The 26,557-nt window shown below is 36.8% G+C and overlaps 1 protein-coding gene across 7 annotated transcripts in view; it reads left to right on the forward strand.

Annotated features, from left to right (window-relative positions):
* Positions 1-26,557, forward strand: part of LOC120309486 (cyclin-dependent kinase 14) — a 191,798-nt gene that overhangs the window by 59,853 nt on the left and 105,388 nt on the right. For 5 of the 7 annotated variants that reach the window (XM_039346790.1, XM_039346791.1, XM_039346788.1 and 2 more), the window contains one exon: positions 16,308-16,553. In XM_039346790.1, coding sequence (XP_039202724.1) covers positions 16,308-16,553 — 246 coding nt within the window. Of the gene's footprint in view, positions 1-9,413; positions 9,553-9,581; positions 9,772-16,307; positions 16,554-26,557 lie in introns of those variants that run through there. The other 2 variants (XM_039346792.1, XM_039346795.1) reach the window with 2 other exon arrangements.

The raw sequence follows: 26,557 nt of genomic DNA on the forward strand, positions 1-26,557 counted from the left end.
GGCGAAAGAAAAAGGCCAAGACAAAGGTCTCATCCTCAAAAGAGCGCTCCAAAGCAGCCGAGCGAGAGGCCTCGAGGAGACATCAGGTGCTGGAGAGGGAGTTCTCCAGAGCTCAAAGGCTCTTGTCCAGTGAAGCAGAAGTGGTTCCCCCCGTTCCACTGGACCATTCCCCATTTGAAACTGAACAGGTTGGTCCCTCTCTTTCCTCTTCTTTCACAACACAATGGGGCCCTGAGGCCACATATACTCCCACTGCAGCTGGAGTACGTTCTGATGATCAACATGATATGTGATCAGATCAGTTCCAGGCATTTATGCACCATGCATTCACACAATTCATGACTTCTTCTGTGGGTCAACGACCCTCGCAAGTACCGCCTCCTCCAACCATGCCTCAATCTCACACTATATGTGCCCCATTAACTGGTTCAGGCATCTCTGAGACATCCTCTCAATTAGATGAGAAGGGGTCTGTGGACCTGGAGGCAACTGACATGCCCATGTCAGAGGACGAGGAGGCAGGGCCGGAACCGACACCAACATCTGGATTATTTGATCCCTCCCTATTCAGGTCTTTACTCATGAAGGCCTGTACCACAGCCAACCTCACCCCTGAACAGGAAGCTAAACCATCTACCTCCAATGTACAAGAATCCAATTCCTTGTTTTCCAAACAGGTAACGGAAGAGAAACAAATTCCTTGTCCAAAGGTCTTTTGCACCACGGTGGAGAAACAGTGGTCTTCACTGGCCACTCTCTGTTCTCTCAGTACCAGGGAAAAGAAGTTTTTCAATGTTTCTTCTTCCTTTGCTTCCCTCTTGGAGGACACCTCACTAACCTCTTTATTTTCTACATCCACAAATCCAGGAGACATGGCAGAGGCCTTGAAAGCGGAGGACAAGAGGTTCGAGTTCTCTCTTCGTAGAGCTCACCAGGCCTCAGCATGGGCAATTAAGGCGGCGACCTCATCTTTTTTCGTTAGAGTGTCCATCATGTGGCTCCGCGAACTCCAGGCCCTCATTCCTCCTGATCAGGTGCAAGCACACCAGATGTTGGGGAAGTTGGTGGCTGCATCTGAATATATGGCAGACACATCCTTTCATTTAGCCAGGTACTCTGCCAGATCGATTGCGGCCACAATCTCATCCCGCAGGCTTCTGTGGCTGAAACAGTGGCGGACAGATTTGAAATCAAAGTGGCATCTATCGACAGCCACGTATAGAGGAACGCATCCGTTTGATCCAAGGAAGCCCTCCAAACCAGCGGGGAAGAGACCGGCTACATTCATGTAGCCAATCAGAAGCTGTTGACTATGGAAGACAATAAGCATCAACGAACAACTTTTCAGCAACGTGGATGAAACTTGGAGAGACCGTATCCTCTCTTTATTATTCTAAGACTTTTTTCGTGGAAAAAAATTGCCCAAAGCACCCTCCCCGATGAGAGAGGGATGGGGAATTTCTATCCCATTCCCTCAAGAAAAGAAAAGCAGTGAATTAATTGCTTGGGGGGAAAAACAGAGAAAACTACAAGATTAAGTTGGAATTAATATACATATATGGCTTTGAAATTTGGGGACTAAAATGCTTTTGAGACTTTTTTTTAAAAAGAGACTTGAAAAGCTTGTAATATATGTCTGGATTTACACAGTGTTAATGACATCTAGTGGCGAATTACAGCACTACAATTTGTTATGCTCAAAGGAAACTTGGCTTGAAAAATCAGATAAGACTCTTGCTGTCCTTGGAAACTTTCACTTTTGAAGACTTCAGCTGGGAAAAGGAGGAAAAAAACTCTCTTGGGCTGCTTATCGGTGTGGCAGAGATGATAAACTACTTTGAAACCAGCCTGCCTGAACTATGAATATAAACATTAACTGACTTTCAGAGCTGTGTTGTGGAACTATTTCTCTTCCAGAGAAACACACATCATTGTTTGAAATGATAGAATATTTTGGATTATAAATCTTTGATTGATGAACAATTTTTACTATAAAGACCACCTACAAAAATAAAATGGATGTTCCATAGTCAGCTTTAAATGGTAAAAAATCATCCCTAACACCTGTCTCCAAAGTCTTCAATTTGATATACCACAAAAAAATATGGATGAAGATCAGAAAGAAATTTTCTCCATGTTGAAATCAATACAAGAGACAATTGTTTTAGCTCATGATGAGACTAAAAATAACACAAAGGAAATAAAAGAACAATTTTCTAATCTAAATTTAAAACCCAGAAAATGACTACAAAGAAGGAACTAGCAACCCAGTAAATAGAAGGAAAAGTAGAGGAAGCAGATCCAAAGATGGAGGACCCAAAGGAAGGAACTAACAGACTCAGACAATTGAGGAACTAGAAGATGTAGCGATAATATCAGAAATGGAAAAGACATCTTACCAACCAAGGTTTCAGAACACATTTGAGGAAAAGGAAGAAGAACTGATTGAATGGAACTAGAGAAGGAGGGAGGCTGTTTAATGAATATCAATGGGCTGATATTTTTCTTCCAAAAATACTTTAAACAAATAGTCTTTTATATTCCAAACAATATACAGAAAAATAGAGGAAGAATTAGTTGATGATTCAAATGCATTGACTTGGATAGTTAGCAAAGGAAGAAAATCAGAGTAAAACTGAAGAAAATAGAGATATGGGATATTACACTATTAATTAGATGTTTGAATATGGTGGAGAATAGATAATTGCTAGAAATAGAAGTATTATTATAACTAGAAAGATAAATTAGATAATTAGAATATTAGATTTTGATATGAGATCAACAGGAAACAGGAAAATGTTAAGAAGTTTGAATAAGGAAAGCTGTTGGTTATCCAAATATAACTTACTTTGGAATTATAAACAATAGAGACATTTTGAACACTGATGGGAAATTAATTTTTTTTTAAAAGTGAAACAAGATACTGATTGAACATATGGATATTAAGTGCAAATGCAATTAAGTAATATTTTGGTTAGAAAAGATATCTTAAACTGACATTATTGATACTATCAGAAAATTGTAACAAATATTTTTTTATAAATATTTTATTAATTTACTATTTTTACAAACAAGTGCTTAATAGACAACATGTTGACTGGGTCCATTAATAATTTTGTGGTACATATAAGTTTCTTCAAACTAAGTCCAATATTACACCATCCAATACCTCCCCTTTTCTTCCAGTAATAAACATTTTTACACATTAAGCAAATACAATTCTTACTGTTATTAATAGATATACAGTTGAATATCAACATTTATTACAGTTTTCTAATAATATCAATGATATCAGTTTAAATATCTTTTCTAATCAAAACATATCTCAATTACATTTGCACTCAATATCCATTTATTCAGTCAGTATCCTATCTTTGCTTTTTTTTCAGTTTTAATTTCCCATCCGTATTCAAATTATCCCACTCACTAACAGTTTCAAAACTATAGAAGTTATATTTGGATAACCAAAATCTTCCCTTATTCAACCTTCTTAGCATTTTCTTATTTCCCTTTTCATGGCAAAATATGATACTCTGATTACCAATCTTATCTATCTAGTTATAATAATATTTCTATTTCTAGCAATCTAGTCTTAACCGTATTCAAACATCTAATTGATAATATAATATCCCCTCTAATAGGTCAAAGCTTCTGTTTTCCAAGTCACATTTGGATCATCAAATAATTTTGTACATATTATTTGGAGCAAAAGAAATAATTTAGTTAAAGTATTTTTTGGAAAAAGTAGCCCATTGATATTCATTAAACAGCCTCCCTCCTTCTCCAATTCCCCACAGTTCTGATAACAACTCTATCCTCCATTCCGTTGGCTTTCCTTCCTTATCCTCCAGTATGCTCTGAAATCTTGGTTGATAAAATGTCTTTTCCATTTCCAATATTATTGTTATATCTTCTAATTCTTTGTCTGAATCTGGCCATTAGTTTTTTCCTTTGGGTCCTCCATCTTTAGTCAGCTTTCTCTAGTTTTCCTTCTGTTTTCTGGCTTGCTAGTTCCTTCTCTAGGGTTATTTTTGGGGGTTGTAGATTTAAATTAGCAAATTGTTCTTTTATATCCTTTGTGTTATTTTTAATCTCATCACGAGCTAAGGCAATTGTTTCTTGTATTAATTTCAACATGGAGAGAGTTTCTTTCTGTGATTCATCAGTATTTTCTTGGTGGTATATCAAACTGAGGCTTCTGGAGACAGATGTTAAGTATGGTTTTTTTTACCATTTAGAGCTAAATATGGAACATCCATTTTATTTTTTGTAAATAGCCTTTATAGAAATCTGTTTGAAAACTTAGGAAGTTTCAGTTAATTATTATTGGAGCTTGAGATTATCCAACCAATTTATCAATCCTGTCTTAAACCTCCCCTAAGGAAATATAAGTGAAATTCTAATTTTTCTCTCCAATGAGAAACATATCGTTTCTGTCCAGGGAGAAGAAAGAACATTAAAAGTTGTTTATCAATCAAGGTTTATAATCCAAAATGTTCTATCATATCAGGCAAATTCCAACTTAGTCTTATAGTCTTCTCCATTTCCCCCAAGTAATTAAATTGCCACTTTTCTTTTCCTGAGGGAATGGGGCAGAAATTCCTTTTCCCTGTCTCATCGGGGGAGTGCTTTTGGCAGTTTTTCAGGAAGAGGTCTTAAAATCATAAAGAAAGGATCAGGTCTCACCCAATTTCATGCACATTGCTATAATGTTGCTTGTTGGTGCTTTTTGTCAGCAGCTTGGGACTGGCTACACAAATGTAGCCAGTCTTTCCCCACCGGATCAAAGGGCTTCCTTGGATCAAATGGGAGGGCTGCTGCCCCCCTCCCACGAGCAACAAGAGTCCCCATCTTGCTTGTTGCCTCTATGGGATAACTTTCGACCCTTTCCAGGGTCCCCCAGCGGGGCAAAATCGAACACGAAAGATGGAGCCCCATCTTCCTGTGCCCATCCCGCCGCAACATCAAAACCGGAAGCCAGAAAAAGATGTTGATACTCAATTATATATTTACTAATAACAATAAGAATTGTATTTGCCTAGTGTGGGAAAACAGGTACTATCGGAAGAAGAGAGGAAACATTTGATGGTGTAATATTGGATCTAGACTGAAGAAGTTAATATAGACCACTGAATTACTAATAGACCCAGACAACATGTTGTTTATTAAATATTTGACTGTAAAATTAGAAAATTAATAAAATATTTATTAAAAAAAGTAGCAGGGAAAGTAAATAATAACAGAAGATGGCATGGCTAAGAGCAGAAGAGTTGAAGAAAGGCACAGGGAGCTGCACAAGATCAAGCCTTAAGAACAAATGTATACAAAGCCAGAATTGAGAAGACAACAACAGACAGTAAGTGCTGTCTATGTAAAGAAGTTGAAGAAACAATGGACCACTGGTTAGCTGCTGCAAGAAGATCGCAAAGACTGGCTACAGCAAAATTAAAAAAACAGGCACCTGTCACATAATACCCCAACATAACAATTGTCAATAAAAAAGACAAAAAAGTCTGTGGCGGTACCTGGAGACAACAGAATAGAAGAGAAGGAATTGGAGAAAATAAACAAAATACAAAGATCTGTAAACAAAAATAGACTGTGACAATGACTGCCATAAAAAAGTAAAGATAGTACCAATTGTAATAGGCGCCTTGGGGGCAACTTGAATATCATCGACATTGACAAATTCACCATCAATCAGTTGCAAAAGACAGTTTTACTTGAAACAACTTCATCCTGTGACAATATCTGTAATACCATCAATCATCAACATTTGCCTATCCCAGGTCCTTGGGAAGAATTCGATAGACAGAAAAATGCCAAATACACTCTGAACATCTGGCTGTGTGACAAATCATAATAACAATGGCATGATGAAGGGGATTTTAAGCTAGTCCTCCCTCCTTACCTGCTTGCATAGATTATATTTAATATTTTATTATTACTTTTTATTTGTGTGTTAAAATAAAATACAAATGATTAAAGGAATTGTGTCAACCAGCAGATTCAGTTTCTATTTTCTTAGGCACTTGCTTTTGGGGTGAAGAATGTATTGACCTACTTTGTAGAGTTATTGGCATTGCTTAGTTTATAAATGTGAATGACTTTTAAATATATTACAATTAGTTTACACAGAAGCTATGCCTTAAATGAATCTATACCTGCCATTTTTCACCTTGATATTAATTCAACTTTAAACTGAACATTTCTAGCCCAAAAAAACAAACAACATTTTGCAGTGAAAATGGTTACCCTGTGAAAATGCTCTATTTATCAGAAAAATAATCCTAACCTTGGAATTAGAAATCTTTTGCAGTGATGCATCAAAAGTTTTGTTCTATTTGAACAATTTTAAAAAGGTTAGGCAGTGGCTGGTGTTTAAAACTTTGATGTTTGTTTTAGGAGAAAAATGTGAAATTGAGAAATGTCACTAATGAATTCAGTCTATATTGGTGGCTTATGGTATAAATTCTTTTTTATTTTGTTATTTCCATTCATTTGTATTTAGCTTTTATCCGTTTAACAGTTAAAATGGTGAACTCTGAAGACTCTGAATGAAATCAGCAGAAAACTAGATACAGCTTGAAAAATAAAGATCAGGAATATGAGTTTTGAATGTAGCAAATTTATTTATACATTTAGAGATGAGAATTATATAGACTAAACCAGTGGTTCTCAACTTTTCTTCACTATGGACCCCTTTTTAATATCTTTTGTGCCATGGACCATGGCCATGGATCCCAAGACTTAAGATTTAAATAATAACATTTCTTCAAGTCTTCACAGATCTCTTGTGGTGACATCAAGGTTCCCACAGGTCTAAACTACTATCTTTTTTATTACAATATTTTTAAAAGGACTGATTTTAACCACACAAGCAATGTGTACATTCATTTGTGGAGTAATTTTGTTGCCAAAAAAAGGCCAAATCTCAGAGTATATATAAAAGTTACCAGTTTTTATGGTTTCAGGCATATGCGAAATATGATACGTACAAAATGATGAACACACTTTTGTGCACACATAAAATATATTCTTAAGACTTAGAATTAATTTGTCTTATAAAGTACACATATTTGCTATAAAGTACACATATTCTTGATTGTTTATGCTCCTTGCTGGACCAGTCTATTTTTATGGCTTTATATGGTTGTCTTGCAACAGCTGGTTTTCTTGATTTCTTCTCAAGTAATCTGTGAACAGTATACTCCCAGCAGTGTGTTTCAAAGATTGCCATGAATAAATAATAGTAGCTAGGATAACAATTTCATGTGTTCATTGTTTTTACTAAGCCAAAATGAATACAAAACATGGTCAGTTGCCTGAAGAGCAATGGTTCTGTAAAATGGCCACTGATACTGTATATGAGTGCTTCACAATTGTCTTGAGCAGTTTCTGCCAACCTGTTGCTTTTCCAGATGGTCTGCAAATTCCAAAATTTGCATCAAATCCTGCCATACTATAGCAGTATCGTTAGACGTTATAGGGTTTGTAATCCTAAGTAAGACTCCCTAGCCATTTTATTAAGAAGTTCAATGGATTGAGATTCTAGTTGATCTATTAGGCCAGGGCTTTTCAACCTTTTCACCCATTGTACCACTTTTAGGATATGGTAATATCTGAGTACCACCAGTCGCCTAGTAAGGTGTCAAAAACTTGATGACCAAAAAAAAAAAAAGGAAAAAAGTGATAAAGTACAGGTAGTCCTTGACTTACAACAGTTCGCTTAGTGACTGTTCGAAGTTACAATGGCACTGAAAAAGTGCCCCCCAAGACACAGTTGCGCAAGACACCTGCCTGCCCATCCGGCGGCGCTCTTCCTCCTATCTGAGGTTTTCATTGTTGTGAGCATTTCTGTTGAGGATTGGCAGCAGGGGTGGGGTGGGGGTGTTTGGTTTTTATTCCCCCCATCTGCTGGGTGGTTGCAGCAGGTTTTAATCCCTTTACATGACCCCGGGACACTATGACCATCATAAATATGAATCAGTTGCCAAACATCTGAATGTAAATCACAAGACCCTGGAGATGCTGCAACATTCCAGCTGATCGGCACTTCTTCAGGGCTCAGCAGAAGTGCCAGGATCAGTGCTGCTTTCCAGCTGATTGGTGCTTCTTCACCAGGATCAGGGCCAAGCTCCAGTTGGAGCCTGGCCTGATCCTGGCACTTCCGCTGAGCCCTGACAGCCCTGCAGCTCCAGCCATCTCTCGCTCAGGCTTGTGCAGTGCTGCCACCGGTTCAGCTCATTTCCCTGCCCCGCTACCACTTTTTTAGGATGGTCGCGTACCACCTGTCAGGTGCCAGTGTACCACAGGTGGTACCCGTACCACTAGTTGAAAAGGCCTGTATTAGGCCAACCATATGGCTAGCCATGTAATTTAGAGGTTTTGCATATTCTGTGATAATTTCAAATCAAATCCAAGATATATTCAAGATTCTTGATTTCTTTCATTGTTTGGATTTGTAATTTCTATCTGTTTCCAGTTCTAGCAAGGTTCCATAGCAATATTGCCAACTAACTTACCCCGGTGCATTCTTTTTTAGACCAAACCACACCAATGAACTGAGATTGAAGTGCACTAAAATAGTTCTTTGCAGTTTACTAGTCTAGTATTTCAAGTAAAAATGTGTGTTTGGGTACATTTAATCAATAACCCATATTTTACTAAGTTAATTATTTTCAGTGCACTTGACTTTGAGTAGTATTGCTTCTTGGATCTTATTAACCTTTTTAGAATCTTTGCTATTTGACCAAAAGCAGTGCTGCTTAGAAATTTGTGATAAATAAAAGAGAAACTTCTGTTCATCTAAGCTACCAATAATAGAATGAGTTAAATACATCATAAAAGGAAATTAAATTCATGGATAATAGATATAGTTTTCATTCTTGGTGACTTTTATGTTTTACTTTTAGGAAATTGCTACTATGTGTAATAAAATATATTGTACACTTGTCCTAAATTTTATTGCATGGTAAGAAGAGTATTATATTACATTTATTATATGATCACTTGTGTGGCCCCTTCCAGCTAATGAGAGAGAAACTTTAAAAAAATTATTTATTTACTGGTTTTAAAGCAGATAATAATTTCCCATCTTTTAAACATAACTGTATGCTAAAATACCATGTTTTTCCTTTGCTCTGTGACTTACAGGCTTTCATTCTGTTTGATACAAGGAAAATAGTAAAATTGATTATAATTAGTTATAATCTTAATGTATTCCTCCAGAATCTTATAAGGATGATGATAGCACATACTTCATTTGCAGCTTATTCTTCCATTAAAAGATTTCTGTGTAGTCAATTAAATATTCTTAAGTCAAAAATATTCACAGCTTTACACCATCAACAGCATGTGTATTGGCTGCAGTGCTGCTGCAGAGCCTGAATAGAATGTCTTCCTAGGAACTCCACAGGCAAGTCCATCACAATTTATCTGAAAAAGGAGAACCTAAAACCTATCTTCCTATATCCATGTCCTGGGAATGAAATTTAGACAGATGAATTTCTTTCCCTGATGATTGTTGACATCTTCTTCATTGCAGTTCTGGTGAGAATATTCTATCTTTAGGGATTTCTTTGTTTTTCTGCTTATAATTTCCCCCTCTCTTAGTTGTAGTTCAGCCGTACCATTTCAGCTTGCTAGTGCAGAAAGATGTGAATTCAGTTGCTATGAATGAGTCTGGCCTGATTGCAATTAGAAATGTTCTTAGAGGAATGTTAAGGAGTTACAGATGAATCTAACAGGAACCATTCTGTTACCAAAACGGTAAGACTAGGCTTGTTTATAAAACAGGATAAACTGAATGTGAGTTATATTAGCAAAACTGATCCCTGGCTATCATTTGCTACATAAGTGCTATTTCATGCTGTGTGCATGTATGATTTGCTTTCTGGTTTAGTTTTTTTTTATATTCTTATAATCAAGCAAGATGAACATTGTACCTAGTTCAAAATGACCCAAGGGATTCTGTCTTGAGATTCCTTGGGGATTACAGGAAGAAATATCTTTTTTTTTTTTTTTTTTGGTGAAAATGATGGGAATGTTTAAGGAACTGGGCATCTTGGTTATATCTTTCTCTAATAGTATGTTTTATTGGAGTGGAGAAAGGGTACTATAGATAATTTTGTTCATACATGCTTGGTTCAGTGTCCTTTGAGACAAATGGATGAAAGATGTGACCAGTCACTTTTTCATCACTGCAAACAAGTCTGTGTCATGCTGGATCTAGATGGAATAAATAGCTTCAGTAAATTAGAGGCTTTCCTTAATGTGAATTTCAGTACTGCACTGAAATGAGCCTTGAAGGAAATGCCAAATGATGTGAGGTCAACAGAAATGTTTGGTTCGTTACCTGTGTGTAAGTTTTATTTTGATGTTCTAAAACATTTGAAACGGATGCATGGAAATATTAGCAGCATATTAGATCTTAGTAGAATATTTAATATTGAATAGTTAATATTCAAAAATGTCAAGTCACATATGTTAAAATTAAAATTAAATCTCATTCATTGGAACGTATATTGTATAAATTGCATATTGCTTTGAATAGAGTGGCAAATGGATTGTAGCAAAAAGAAGTCACAGAATTCATTTTAATTAAATGTTACCTGTTATCTAGATATCTATAGTTGTTTTCATCGATCTCATAAGAGCAGCACTGGTAGCACTTAAATATATTAAAGAAACATCTATTAATATTTTTATTCTTTCTTTAAAAGTTCAAATTTAGAATGTTAAGTATGGAGAAAGTTTGAATCTGAGGGATTTGTGAAGTCAGTGGATAATATTTCCACTACAAATAGCATGAGAAATTTATATATAAGTTTAATTATATAATAATATATTGTTTGAAATGGCAGATAACAAATTGTTCCTTTCTTTATCCTAAGCATGCTATGTGACAAATCCTATTGAAACTAGAATCTCCCATGGTATATCAATTCTCACCATACTTTTAACAGCTATTCTTACAGAAAAGCAAAGTTAGGTCCTTGTGACGTTTATTACAAATGTGTCTGTCAGTCATTCTCACTGTCTGTCTGTCTGTTTGTCTGTCTGTCTATATCATCTCTACCTATCTACATACCTACCTCCTGTCTAATTGGCTACCTAGCTGTCAAATTTATATAGTCTCCCATATAATGTGATTCTGGGTAGCATGTAATAAAACCAACAATGAAAAAAAATTATTAAAATCGCTCATATATTCTTAAATGAAAATAACAAAAGCAGCCTTCTTTTCTCCTAGCTGACTAAAATTTTATAATTTCATTGAAACAAAAGCTTAATTTTTTGTATGGAAAATTAATATCATTAATTTGTAGTGGAATAATTGCTTTTGCTATGTATATGATATTTTGTTTTATGAAATAAGATGTCAATATGGCATAACAGTTATTCACAATTTAATGATAGAATGTAAATGATTACTATTTCCTTGTGCTTGTTTTAGCTACATTAACCTCTAGTTATCTGTAGGCTTTATGATTGAACAATTATTTTATTAATACAATATTTAGGAAAAAGCCCACCAAAATTGTGTTGCATAAATATTACATGCCTATGGTTATTAATTATGAATTAGTGAAACTTATATATGATCTACAAATTAGATTGCAACAGTGTGTCTTTAAATGGGATTGACTTTGAAGACAATTTGTAAAGTTTATTTGTTCCAAAATGCAATATTCTTGATGCTAATAGGATCCAAATGTCTGAACATTCAGCAGCACTCAACTTCCATTATATTGGCTGCCACAATATTTTCTGAAGTTTTACTAATACTAATGTTAGCATAGTCACAAAAGTTTAAGAGATCTAGGAGATTAAAAGCATTTTTAATGATTGATCAATCATTATGATACCATCCCCTCCCTCTTCCCCCTCGCTGGTCTGCAAAGCTGGAAAAGCACACTCTTCTCATGCATCCATATTATAAAATTGTACAGTCATTTTCTTTGTTTCCATATATCATGTTCGATTCTAAATATTTGACAGAAACATATTGATATTCATACATATAGGCTTTATAACCTGTTGTATAATTAGCATTTATTTTAATTGTTACAAAAGAATGGTAGCTGACTTTTATGTCAGATATCCAAGTTCAGATTTCAGCTTTGCCCCCAAAGCTGCTCATATATGCATAAGTTATATATGTCAAAAATTACTTTTAAAAGAAGACAAGATTTCAGTAAAATAAAGCACTACAGTCATATGAAAAAGAAAGTTCACCCTCTTTGAGTTCTGTGGTTTAACGTATCAAGATATAGCAAAATCATCTGGCCCTTAGCAGTTCTCTAATATTCTAGAATCGAATGTGAGGTCATTGTCCGAAAGCTAAAGCTTGGCCAACATTGGGTCATGCAACAGGACAATCATCCCTAGCACATCAGCAAATGTACAATAGAATGGCTGAAAAAAAAAAAAAGAATCAGGGTATAGCGATGGCCCAGTTAAAGTCCAGACCTCAACCCGATTGAAATGCTGTTGTGGGACCTTAAGAGAGTTGTGCATAAATGTCCACAAACCTCAATGAACTGAAGCAAAGTTGTAAAAAAGAGTTGGCCAAAATTCTTCCACAACAATGTGAAAGACTGATAAAATCATAACAGAAAACAATTATTTCAAGTTATTGCTGGCAAAACTGGTTCTACAAAGCATTGAATCATGAGGTGTGCTTAATTTTTCACACATGGCTTCCATTTTGGCATTCTTTTTGTAAAATAAATGATGACATGCTGTAATATGTTGTGTTGTTTATCTGAAGCTGTATTTACCAACTTTTAAGAATTGTAAAGAACCAGATGATTTTTACTATGTCTTGATAACGTAAAACCGTAGAATTAAAAAAAGATGTACTTTCTTTTTCACATGGCTTTAAGTACGAGAAAGAAGAAAATGGTAATAAATCAAAAATGATATGAAATGCAATATTAAAGTGACTCAAAACTTATTAAACCTCCTAGAGTGGTATTGATCTGTCTTTTTATTTCATAGGGAAAGGGTTACTATAAAGGCTGAGATTGAACGCATTTTAAGTAAAAAAATGGATCGTGAATATTTTCATTTCAGATTATTCCTTCAAAATATTTTTATATTTATTTGTAATATTTATATCCTATTATTTTGCTCCAGGCACCCAAATATCTATAATGCCCCCCTGTTCCAGATTTACCTAACAACAATCCTATGAGATTGGTTGGGCTGACAGAGAGGCTGGTCCAGTCTCGCTCATTGAGATGGACTTCTACTTGACTAAATCTGGTTCTAATTCAACATATTAATCGCTATACCACACAACATGAAGCCTAAGAATATTGAATAGCCTACATTCAGAAATAAGTTGAAAGAGCAATTTCTTGTTCTTCTTGCATTACTAAAAATTAGGTTCTGAATCTCAAACATTTTTTGTTTGTATTAGGGCTGCTCATTCCACCTATATGATATTGTGATTAAAATTAATATTTGAAATATCATGGAGTGGAAACAAATAATATTTTGGAGGAATCAAAATAGATCCAAATGTTTTTTACAGCAACATTATTTCCGTTGTCAAGGGTTATTTTGGATACAAATAAGATTTACCTCATCTGACTACAATGTTTTCCAAAATGTGATGTAATTTTAAGCAAGCCACAGTTTTCAGACCTTTTCCCCCTTTCAGTTTTGGATGATGTTTCAAAATTGGTTCTAAGAAATGGAGTCTCTTGAGGCAAGACTAAACTTATTAATAGTATTTCTTTTAGAAAATAGGAAACAGACTTGGGAAGGGTGTGCCTTCACACATTCTGTGAAACTGAATATATAAAGTTAATGAAATCCCAACTTTTACCATAAGACTCTTGAAATGATAAAACTAATAGTTTCATCCTTCTTGACATTTGGAAATGAGTTCTTTCAGAAATAAATTTCATTTACAGAAACATTGTCAACAAGAAGTGTTTGTATTTTGTGTTTAAGTATATATAGGTTTTCAGCCAATGGTTCCATCAGTGTCTATGAGGATGAAATTTATGCAACTGTAATTCAGCTAAAAACTGTGTGGGAAAGCAGATTGTACAGTTTGTGCCTTGTGTGTTTTCTACAATGAAAATGTAATGCTTTGTAGACCTCCTGCAGATCAGAAAATTGATAGTGCACAGAAAGTTTTCCCTCCTTCTGCTTCAGTATAAATGCTCATGTTACTCACTGCTTGTGTTTGACTAAAGTATAGCAACAATGACTCAGGTAATGTCAATAGATTTAAAGACTCCTGGATAGCAGATGCCTGCTTTAAAAAGCTCTTTTTGTTGAAGGCCACTTGGCAGAACATGTCTTAGATGTTGTAGCTTACAATATATTAAGTCCTTTGTTAACCAAGGTGAATAATTGCATCTAGCTTTTTTTTAATTCAACTAGATCACCAAAACCAAACAGAAACTTACTCAAAAGTCAGAAACTTACCCAATGCCAAATTACATGACATTGGTAGCTAAAGCATTTGTATCTTTGTTCCTAATTTATATGCCCTATAATAATAATCTTAGGAATATTAAACCAAAATGTGCGGTTAAGCTCAAAATGTATAAGCCAGTATCTTATACATTTACAATATAACACTCCCAATGTAAAGAGGTTGAAACCCAATACTTCCTATCCATCTTCTAAGTAAGCAATAACCAATCAAGAAACTGCCAAAGAGCCACTAGTAAAAAGACCAGCCAAAGAATCCCTAAGATCACCCCAACCCAGACAGGCAAGACACCAGAATATAAACTGACAGCAAACAACATTCCTTATTAGCATTGATGATGTTATCTAATTAGGTTAATGAAATGCCTGCAAAAAAACAACCAAACTCAGAGAGCACCAAGGACCCCTCAATGTGATATGTGCTAATTAGAATTTAGAACTTTCAAGATAATAGTATTTTATTAACTTTTAATTGTAGAAAACTAGAGGGTCAATTCAGATGTTTGCTAAGCTTGTGATTTCATTTAATATAATGAAAAACTGGGGAGAAGTTTGCATAAAAAAGTCAAAATGCTTTATTTGACCTGCGGTTACCAGTTTTCCAACATGTTTACTTCTCTGGAAGCCATTTTTTTCATTCTAAGTGACCTTGCAGTCATTAATGTATACACATTTTAATTCAGAATTATCTTATACAGATAATCCTTGACTTACACCCATTCATTTAGTGACCATTCAAAGTTACAAAGGCACTGAAAAAATTGACATGACCATTTTAGAACTTATGACCATTGTAACCTCCACATAGTCAAATGGTCAAAATTACCTTTATAACCTTCTGACAAGTAAAGCCAACGGGGAAGATAGATTCACTTAACAACCATGTGATTCACTATACAACTGTGATTCAGTGCAGTGATTCACTGAACAACTGTGACAAGAAAAGGATGTAAAATTTAGCAACAAAAATTTGGGACTCAATTGTGGTTTTAAGTCCACTTCCTTTTTTTTTTTTATTGAAAATTTTTATTTTTTAAAACATACAATCATTTATAAAAATACAATAAAATTTTAAAATAGAGAACCCCCCCTTACCCTCCCTCCCACCCCCACCCCCCCTCCCTTCACTTCCCAGAGCAGAATACAGGGTTAAGAAAAAAAAAGAAAAAGAAAATTATAATAATTAAAAAAAAGAAAAAAAAAGAGAAAGAAAAAAAATATCATAATTAACCTTTAACTCCATAACTTATAAAACAATTCTCTATAATATTTGATATTCATTCATAAAATAAATAAAACTTTTTAATTCCATATTTTTTCTGAATATAATCTATCCACCTTCCCCATACAGTAATATATCTTTCTTGTGTATGATCCTTTAAATAAGCAGAAATTTTTGCCATTTCTGCAAAACTAGATACTTTAAATATCCATTCTTCTAAAGTAGGCAAAGAATCTTTCTTCCAATATAGACCTACTAGTAACCTTGCTGCAGTTAATAAATTCAACATCAAAGTAGTTTCTTTTTCATTTAAGTCAACAAAAATACCAAGTAAAAATAGTTGAGGAGTAAACTTTATCTTCTTTCTAAAAATCTTTTGAATGTTCCACCAAATCATAATCCAAAAAGCCTTTACTTTTTTACAATTCCACCAAATATGAAAGTATGTCGCATCATTATTGCCACATCTCCAACATTTGGGCTGTATGTTGGAATACATACAAGATAAGTCCACTTCCCATATAGAATTATGGAATGTAGGAATATATTACTTTTCTTATCCTGCCATAAAAGTATTTTAGCAAATTAAATAAGATTTAATAACTATTTTGTCTCCTTTTCTTAGATATGCGTCACAAAGATGTCCACACGAAATTGCCAAGGAATGGATTCTGTGATCAAACCTTTGGACACAATTCCAGAAGACAAAAAAGTCAGAGTTCAGAGGACACAAAGCACTTTTGACCCATTTGAGAAGCCAAATAGTCAAGTAAAAAGGGTGCATTCAGAGAACAACGCCTGCATTAGCTTCAAATCTTCATCAACTGAGAAGGAATCTCCTAAAATCAGACGGCATTCCAGTCCTAGTTCTGTGAGTCTAGGCATGCTGTATTTATCTCTTTTAAATTCTTCAAACAAGTTTTAGATATTCTGATATTTTAATAGCAGTGTTGCTTAATACAAGTGATCCTCTGAAAGTTGTCTATTTTTAAAAAGTCAATGTTTTTTCAAGTACCAGTATTAAAATAAAATTTTAATTTTTAAATTAATAGTTTGAGATCATTGGAGATTTTTATTACATAATTTTAAGTGTAGCTTATATTAATATTAATCAAAGCTATAAAAGTAGAATCTTTGAACCATATGGGCATATAGTTTTAGTTTTGATAAGTTATAAATATTTCTTTTGAAAAATTCTACTTTGAAAATTGGTGTAAAACTTTCTATTGGAAAGTTTGGACAGAAGAAGGGTTCATGACTCTAAATCAGTTGTTACGTAATTACAGTTTTAAGGATTTTTCCTTCCTTCCCAAATCATAACAGAGGTGCTGATTTCACAACTTAAGCATGTTGGTGCAGTGGTTAAGGCACCAAGCTAGAAATTGGGAGACCAAGAATTGTCCTTCCTTAGGCTTTGGGCCAGTTAAATCTTCTCAGCCCTGAGGGAAGAAGACAATGCCAAACCACTTCCAAAATTTTGTAAGAAAATTGCCCAGAATCACTCAGGTGAGATGGGTAGTGTAGAAATTTGATAAATAAAACTATAGGAACATGTCCAGGAATGAATCAGGAATCATTACTGACTAAAGCCACATACAATTTTGTGGTATTTTTACAAAAATACTTTCTATTGATTATATTATAGTGGTGCATTAGTAAACAAGTGACTATTGATAAGCCTAAGCTAGTTTTTTATTTTTCCTTTTCTTTCTTCATTTCTATGTTTAGTTTGGGGTTGCATTTTGTTTTCATTTTAAGTTTAAAGATGTTTTTTAATATTGTATGTTAAGAAAGTTAAATAACTTAAAAAAACACAGATAGTTCTAATCTATAACTATAATGGACACTGCCCATCACAGTCATAAGTCTTGATGTTTGTAAATCAGGTCACAACTCAACATTATGACCTTCTTTGCGGCTGACATTAAATGAACCAATGATTTGCTATGAGCCAGTTTGCCAAAAACCAGAAATAAAAGTCAGATTTTGACAAACCATCCTAAAACACGGTCAGGTGACCATGGGAGGGGTGGGTGAGAACTTCAGAACCTGGTCATAAGTCCCCCAGGAAAGTCCATCACAATTTTGAACAGTCACTAAACAAAGGGCTACCTACATGAAAGTAAAAAACTTATAATGTGAATGAACCAGTATAATATGAGTGTTATATCAACCTGTAGCCATCAGGTTATGTCTAAATAGGCAATGACTTCATTTGAGACTGTGGAAGGAGGGCATTTGAGGAAAATGGAAATTATATATTTGAAAGGACTTTTTGCTTGGTTGGGTAACTATTCTGACACAAACTTAAAATGATCTCTTTTAAATCCTGTCAGATAGTTAACTCAAATGAAACGATCTTATAATAAACAAAATATATTTTAATGAGAAAGATTACTTGCGTTCAAGTTGAGATTGGTGCTGCTGGAAATACATGTTTGTTCATCTTTTAGATCCTTCCTTTAGGTAAGAAGATATTGCTCTTTATACCATCTTTATGCTTATAGGGAGACCTTCCATGGCCCATGCTTCTTACAGACAAAGAGATTCCCAAGTGGCTTGTGTCCAGGAAGTCTCCCAATGACCTTTGGAACTCCTCCCACTGACCCATCCACATACCTAGCATTTAACCCAATAACTGCCAGACACTCCAACGTAGAGCTGGGCCATAGAGCTATATGGGCCATAGAGCTATATGGGCCAGAACACTCCCCGCTTGGAAATTTATATTTCCACTACTACAATAGTAAAAACGTAGCATCAAGGCATGCAATACTCATTGTGGTTAACTTGTGACTAAATAGATAAAACTTGGTATCAAACATGCATAACTATAAGGTAAACATAAAACATGCACGATTATGCTAAAAGGCAAGTGTTACATCAAATAATGCATAAGACAATACATAATTTGAGGTTTAATCTTCTGGTTCAGTCTTCATCAGCAACAGACCAAATCGGTGATCAGCCTGGTACAAGTGTCTTTGAGTCATGACCTGACTCACGTGGCTTCACAATCTGGATCTCAGCTGGGTAAACTAGTTCATCAAGTGGGTGGGCCTGGTACCCAGGGCCAATAGTTCTGGTATGCAGTCTTGCCTCCCCGTGAGACAAGGTCTTCTTCCTGTGAAGGAAACTGGAGCCAAATCTGGAACAGAAAAAACTGGAACCCAAGCTTCTCAGGAATCGGGGGAACTGGATTCACAGGATACTCAGGAACTGAAAAACCTGGAAAGACATAAACAGCTGGATCTGGAAACTCAGGAACAGCTGGGGCTGAAGAATCAAGATCAAGAACATCAGGAAACTCAGGAACAGCCGGAGCTGGAAACTCAGGATCAGGAACATCTGGAAACTCAGGAACAGCCGGAGCTGAAAAATCAGGAACAACAGCTGGAACTGAAGGGTCAGGAACAGCAGCTGGAAGTGAAGAATCAGGAACAACAGCTTGAGCAGAAGACTCAGGATACTCAAGAACCGAAGGGCCTGGAGCCACTGGTGGAGTACTGAAGAGGGCTGCTACTGTTGTCGTCAGGGTGAGGACTTCATGTGTGGGTGTCAGTGTATTTAATGACATGGAGTCCATGAAAGGCAGTAAGTCTTTGCAGGCTTCTACAAGGCTAATTCTTGGGGTGCTGAGACAAGTGATCAAGACGATCAAAACTATGCCTAACTTCAGTTGTCTCCGCTTAAACAGGGTTTTGAAGTGGATTGGTTGACGTTTACCGGGTGTCTGAGGTTGAAGGTTGGCACTTTGATCTGAAGCTGGAAGTGCATAACGTTTTGGTCTATGTGGCATCTGTCTATTTGGACAGGCCAAGAGCTGAAGACTTTCTAGCCAGATCAGTTCTGTTATCTGTGTGGCAAGGTTGGGCCACTTTACTTGGTTGACAAAGTTCTTATTTGTTGGCACATATTGCCATTGTTCAGGGCTTAAGGATGTTTCAATCCTTTTCTCTCTGTTGCTTACATAGACGTAGAAGTGTCCACTTTGTTTGCAGATGTAGCTTGACATCGCCTTGCTGTCTGCGTAGAAGGTGGTGGACTGTAGTTCAAGGCACAACGTCTTTGCTGTCAAGTTGGTCAGCTTTACAGCCAAAGTTGTGCTGTAACCTTGGTACGGTGTAACCTTGTTGCATTGTTAGTCTTGCTTTTCCAAAGAAGACACCAAGACTGCAGCACTCCCCGCTGTAGACTCTGATGCATCTTATGGTCACAAACAAGATAACGTAAGTGTGGCTCTCCCCGCTGTAGAGTGAGACGTATCTTAAGGCTGCAGACACCTTCGTAGACACATCTAAGGAAGTGTACAACTCTTTCTTCTGCACTGGGACAGGTGAGCTGGAGACATACATGCGCTGCACTTGCATGCTTTGGAGACATTTTGGGAGTATGCTCCATGACTCCCAGTCTTGGGGGCGTTGTTTGTCTTGTTTGTCCTTTATGGACAAAGCTAAATTGTAGTAAGTCTTGCTTGTCTGGAACATGGTTGCTTCCAAAACAGGTTTGGTTGTTACAAGCGTGCGATGCTCTAGGTGCGGTTGGAACACTGTTGCTACCAAAACAGGTTTGGTTGTCACAAGCATGCAGTGTTGTTCTAGGCGCGGTTGGAACACTGTTGCTACCAAAACAGGTTTGGTTGTCACAAGCATGCAGTGTTGTTCTAGGCGCGGTTGAAACACTGTTGCTACCAAAACAGGTTTGGTTGTCACAAGCGTGCAGTGTTGGTGTAGGCGCGGTTGGAACACTGGTGGAGGTGGCATGGCTGGCTGGTAACTTCCTTCGGTATATTGTTGGCTGAGGGTATTTTGCCATGTCACGTGCAAAGGACCTTGTTGGCTTGGTCTGAACTCTGCTGCACTGGCACTGAGCTGAGGGAGCCCAGGCTCCTGCTTGCTTACGTGTTGGAAGGTCTGTGTTTCCGGTAGAGTGTAGCTAGCTCCCTGGTAGGCTGTCAGAGCTGATACTCGAGACTGTCCTCTGTAGTCAGGATTGGTGGCAATTCCTTGGGGCGCTGCCTCCTGTTGGTGCAGCAGGGACTCTAGTGACTCTAGTGTGGCTCTAACTCTTTCAACCTCGTCCCTGAGCGTCGGCTGGTTCTGCTGTAGGGCCATTGGTGCTACAGGTGGATCCATCTGATTGCCATTAGTGGTATGGTTTGGCAGGTTCTGTGGGGTAATAATGGTGGAAAGATCTTGTGGCACTCCCCGCTGTGCAGTCATTGCCATTGCTGGTAATCCCATCAGGTTTGATGTGGCAGCAATGGCGGGAGGATCTCGTGACCTAGGTGTCGTGACATCAACTCTGCGGTTGACCAGCAAATCAGGTCGGTGAGATTCCTCTGTTCGTTTACTCGGTCTTGGGGGGCTTGTGGCTGGCTGTGGTGCTCTCATCTGTGCATTCTGGAGTGCGCTTTAGTTGTCCACATAGGCCTGTACACAGCTGTGAGAACTTTCCCTTCCTAGACTTTCCAAATTGGGTGTTGACATGGCATCTTCTAACTCTCTCTGCAGGATCGCTTCTATTGCGGCTGCCTCTTTTGCTCTCTGTTGTTGCTGGAAAATCTCAAAGTTGGCCTGAGCTTTGGCCAAGTCTTCTCTATGTAGCTTGTCATCTAGTGCTGCTTCTGCAGCAACGCTGGCCATTGCGGTATTGATCCGTGCTTCCCTGAGACGGGCGGCAATACTCTCTGCTCCTGAGGCTCGAGATGCATGGCTCTGGCGAGAAGATGCCTTTGAATGGCGGGAGGGTCCTGTGATATGCGAGTGTTGGGACACACTGGAGTGTGCCTTGGATATGTGGCGGAAAGATGAGGCTGTTCCAGACACGTGGGATGGATCTGCGTGCGACCATTGGGATGGTGCATATGAATAGCGGGAGACTTTGGACTCGGCCCTGTCGACCAGTCTGCTTTTCTGGCAAGGCTTGGGCTGTGGGGAACCCTGTGAGCTCTCTAGAAACTTCTTGCGTTCCTTGTTTAGTACCTTGAGGTTGTGCATCTTGCTATCGATTCTTGAGTCTCTTAATTGTTCCTGAATATCCTTTAGTTGCCGTTCAGAGTCCATCCATTGCACATAGGCGTTTTCCTTATCTCCTTCTACTGCGTGTGCGCGTTCTGGGGAGAGTTCCTCCTTCTGTTCATGGTAGAGTTTTACAATCTCTCCCAGCCTCTTTCATGGCGCTTGTAGATTGACTCCCATCTTTCCATCAGATGTGAGTGCATGGCTGCAGTGGGCTGGTTGGTGTATCTCAACTAGGCTGATAGGTTGAACCCCTTCTGCTAGACCAGTAGGACGCTCAGCTATGGCTAGGATAGGTTCAGTGTCCTTCTCAGCTATTTTGAAGAGAATTTGAAGAACTTCTCTCTTTGACCACTAGGGGTCGCTACTTGTAGATCAGCTTCTGAGGTGCTGTCTGTGGGTGAAGATGCCACTGGGTGCATTCTCCTCTGTTTGTGGATACTTCAGTGCAGTTCACCCTTTCACCACTAGGGGTCACTTGCTGTGGGTCAGCTACCAGGGTGCTCTGGCTTCGAGGTTCACCCTTTGTCCACTAGAGGGGCTTCTCTGGGTGCGGTTAAAGGTTTGTGTGTAGAGCTTCCTTTAACCACTAGGGGGCGTCTGGAGAAAGGCTAGCCAAATTCTTCCTAGTGAGCCACTGAGAGAATATAGAGGTACAAACTCCCACCTGGCGAGTTGCAGGCTGGAACTCCAGGTCATCAGCTGTGATAATAGGCGAAGGCAATTGGCTCTTGCTTCCTTTCTCTCAAGCTGGGACAGCTTAGCCTTCAGCTTGAGTGAATGAGTGAGTACTTTTGGTAAGTTCACTCTGTGCCCTCTAGGGGGTGTTAAAAAACTAGCCAAATTCTTCCTATTACCACGTTACTGCTAGTGAGCCACTGAGAGAATGTAGAGGTACAAACTCCCACCTGGTGAGTTGCAGGCTGGAACTCCGGGTCATCAGCTGTGATAATAAGCAAAGAGACTTGGCTTTGATTTCTTCCGCCTAAGTTCCCTCAAGCTGGAACAGCTTAGTGCTCAGCTTGGGTGAGTGAGTGAATGCTTCTGGTAAGATCACTCTGTGCCCTCTGGAGGGTGTTGGTAACTTGGGATAACTTTAAGTAGCTTGCACTTTAACTAACAGATTTGCTCTGTTGTGTGCTGAGTTAATTGTGGCTGTTGTGACTCAGCTAGAAAAAAAATTGTATGACCACCAGGGGGTGCTTCTGCGATGATTCCTCCTTATAACATTGGCTGAAATTCCGAGCATACCTAGGGCTGTCACTATGGCAACAGATGAGTTCATTGAAAGGCAATAAACCTTGCTTTTGTCTGAACTTTAGAGGCAGTCATTAAACAGTTCTTTGTTTCAGGCTGTGTGATTCACTGGCAAAGAGGGGAGGGGGAAAAGCCCAAGCTCCTTTTGGTGTTAAAATTCAAACTTTTCATGCAAGGAACAAAAATGTAGATTTTTGTTTTTCTTTCTCCCCGCTATAAACATTAATTTGAGAATAGGTCCAAAGTAATTTTGAATCAGATACAAGGCACTTTTCACTTTGAAGGTTAGCTAGCAAGCGAATTAGCATAACAAAATTTCTGAATCACTCCTTCAAAGCTGTCTTTTACACAAACATGCTGGCTTTGCTTTGCAGGCTTTTAAAGGCATCAAGAGAATCTTTACTTCCTTGAAGGTTAATGTAGAGAAAGGGCTAACCAATTTGATTCTCTTTCTTCAAACTGTTGCAGCTTTGAGAGAAGAATTAATCTTTGCCAATTTACTATTTGCTTTCAAAAGATGGCACAAATTATGAGTATATCTTCTTACTATTCTGACACAAACTTAAAATGATCTCTTTTAAATCCTGTCAGATCGTTAACTCAAAAGAAACGATCTTATAATAAACAAAATATATTTTAATGAGAAAGATTACTTGCGTTCACGTGGAGATTGGTGCTGCTGGAAATACATGTTTGTTCATCTTTTAGATCCTTCCTTTAGGTAAAAAGATATTGCTCTTTATACCATCTTTATGCTTATAGGGAGACCTTCCATGGCCCATGCTTCTTACAAACAAAGAGATTCCCAAGTGGCTTGTGTCCAGGAAGTCTCCCAACGACCTTTGGAACTCCTCCCACTGACCCATCCACATACCTAGCATTTAACCCAATAACTGCCAGACACTCCAACGTAGAGCTGGGCCATAGAGCTATATGGGCCATAGAGCTATATGGGCCAGAACAGTAACTATCTTGTGATATCAAAGTATCTTCTCATATGGAGCAACTTTAAGTAGATTTATAGAACTGGTGAAAAAGTAGCAAAACTGATACTTCTGAAGTAGTACAGTTATGTATTCTAGATGCAAATTTAGATTTCTGAATATAAGTTTGAATTTTTTTAATAATGAAGCTTTCTTTGAAATCTGTATTCTACTTTGAAATGAAGAACACTAGGGTTTAGTTGTGACTGTTAGCCATTGCTTCTTTTTCAGTGCATTGGTCCTTTGAGAGGACCTGGTTTACGCTGTTTCATCACTGATTATTAGATGATGATCTTCTGATTCACAAATGTGGTCAATATTACCATCCATGTGGAAAAGACATAATTTCTCTGACTTTTTAAAAGAACCATTAAAAACTGTCTTCCTTCTTTGTTTCCAGGTTTATTACTGTAACACAGAGAACTTTTCTCATTTGAATCAGCTCTAAGCATAATTAAATCTGGATTTGGTGCAACAGTAATTAACTTTACTTATATTTACTGTTGTTATGAAAAAAATGTAATTTTGTTGCTTGCTCACCACATAAACTGAGGAAATAGAGTGCACCAATATTTTCAATGAAGTTCCTTTCTTTCATCAGGAAATAGCCTTTTACGAAGCTCTTATTTCTTCAAGTATTTGCATCCTGTATTTCCACTCTTCCTCATTAAACAACTCATTCTTAGCAATAGGTCTTTCTCTCTCATAATAGCACATGTTCTAAAGGGAGAGGGATATAGTTTTTACCTCAGAATATTGCTTCAAGACCTACTTTTCAACAGTGCTAAGTTACACTGTATCCTCTCGATGGTCTTGTGACAGCTCATACCAAAACAAAATGGTCAGATCTTTCTTTCCCCATCTCGTCTTTTAAACCTTAAAATGTCAATAAAAGAACCATTTAATCTTAAAGTTGGGATATAAACGGTCTAAATAATTGAAAAAAGCAAAGAACTATTTAGAATTCTCATGTTGTACTTGTGAATTTTTCTGTTGTATATTTTGAGAATTTCCCCTCCAATGAAAAGAATTCTTGAATATCTTGTTTGCTGAATATATTCATCCATACTTCTCTCTGAAACTCTAACAAATATCCCAGAGACTTTCTGAGAAATGCATTAACAATAGCATTCTTTTTTTTAAATGGGGGGCACTGTTAATTCTTAAAACATGGAACCCACCTTACAACATGGTACCCACTTTTCATCTTCAGGAAAAGCAGTTGACCCTTTTAATTCAAATCCAGAATTGTCAGCCTCCATTTTCTGCTTTGTAATTGATGGGTCATCTAGCCATTTGAATCAGATAACTTCCAAAAATAGTTAGCAAGGGAAATACACAACTTAATGGCTACAAAGGGCTATAATATGTAGTTATAGGGAAATGGTGAATTCCTCCTTCCTCCCACCACCAAAAATTGCTGTATTGCAATCTCTTTGTGAGTTAAAGGGATGACCATAAGGAGAAACAGCTTGGGAAATATCCAGTAATTCTCTTTAATTCAGAGAAAATGGAGTCCATCTGCTTTAGCTTCCTTGTACAAGCCTGCCAATCATCAGCTCTGCTTGTCTTTAGAACTATATTCAGTCAGCCATTTCCCCCTGGAAGTATAATTAATATTTAGAACTTCAGTTGATAACCCAGAGAACAGAAGTTTTATCAAGTTGACAACCAAAAGATGATCTTATCTACTTGTTAACTACTTTTTGGAAGTTACATATTAATGGATTTAAAATATAGACACTTTCAGAATGACAAGATTGGAAACCCTGAGTGAATGTTTTTAATCTTCAATATAAAAATATGAAAATTTATAATTCCTAAGAACTTAAAATATAACAGCAAAAAGTAAGAAAAGGTTTAGCTACCAAAAGTTCTAGGGGTTAAAAAGCTTTGACTTCAAATATTAAGATTTTGACACTATTTTTCAATAAAATAAATGTAAGTTTGTGAGAAAGAAAAGTGAGTTTGAAGTCAAGTAATTTATAATAGTGTTTTAAGACATCTTTGAAGAATTGTGTTGATATCTGCTTCAAGAAATGGAAATTTTCATCTAGAGAACAGTCTGTTACCGAATAAAGATATCAGAACAAGATACTCAGGAAAATGTACATAAGAAGAATATAAACATTTTGAATAAAAATCTGTTGCTAGGTACATTGGATGAGGTTTTAAAAATCAAAAAATAAAAATGAGAATCCCAGAAAATAATTGGAATAATTTCCTTTTATTAGATTTACAAAAGAGATTGTTTAAGGTGCTAAAGAAATTTATAATAAGGATTATTAACCATCTGAATGGATTGCATAGAAAGACTCTTTTATTGAAAAGAAAAAAAAGATTGTAACTGGTTTATTCAATCGGATTAATGGTATACATTATTCTAGGTGATTCTTTTGGGGATTTTTTGATATCTTATTGCCTAAAAAGATATGTTATAATTTTTTTCATATAATTAGTTTATGTGGTTCTAATTTTATTGTGCTTAATCTGGTTTATATTTAATAGTTTTTCTTTAGTTAGGAAAATTGGAGAAATTATTTCTTTTTGCTATAACGTGTGTGTGTGTGTCACTATTAGGATATAGGGATTACATTATACTGGTGAAATGTGGT

Source organism: Crotalus tigris, unplaced genomic scaffold (genome assembly GCF_016545835.1).
Source record: "Crotalus tigris isolate CLP2741 ecotype Arizona unplaced genomic scaffold, ASM1654583v1 scf7180000018025.208907, whole genome shotgun sequence".
Taxonomy (NCBI): domain Eukaryota; kingdom Metazoa; phylum Chordata; class Lepidosauria; order Squamata; family Viperidae; genus Crotalus; species Crotalus tigris.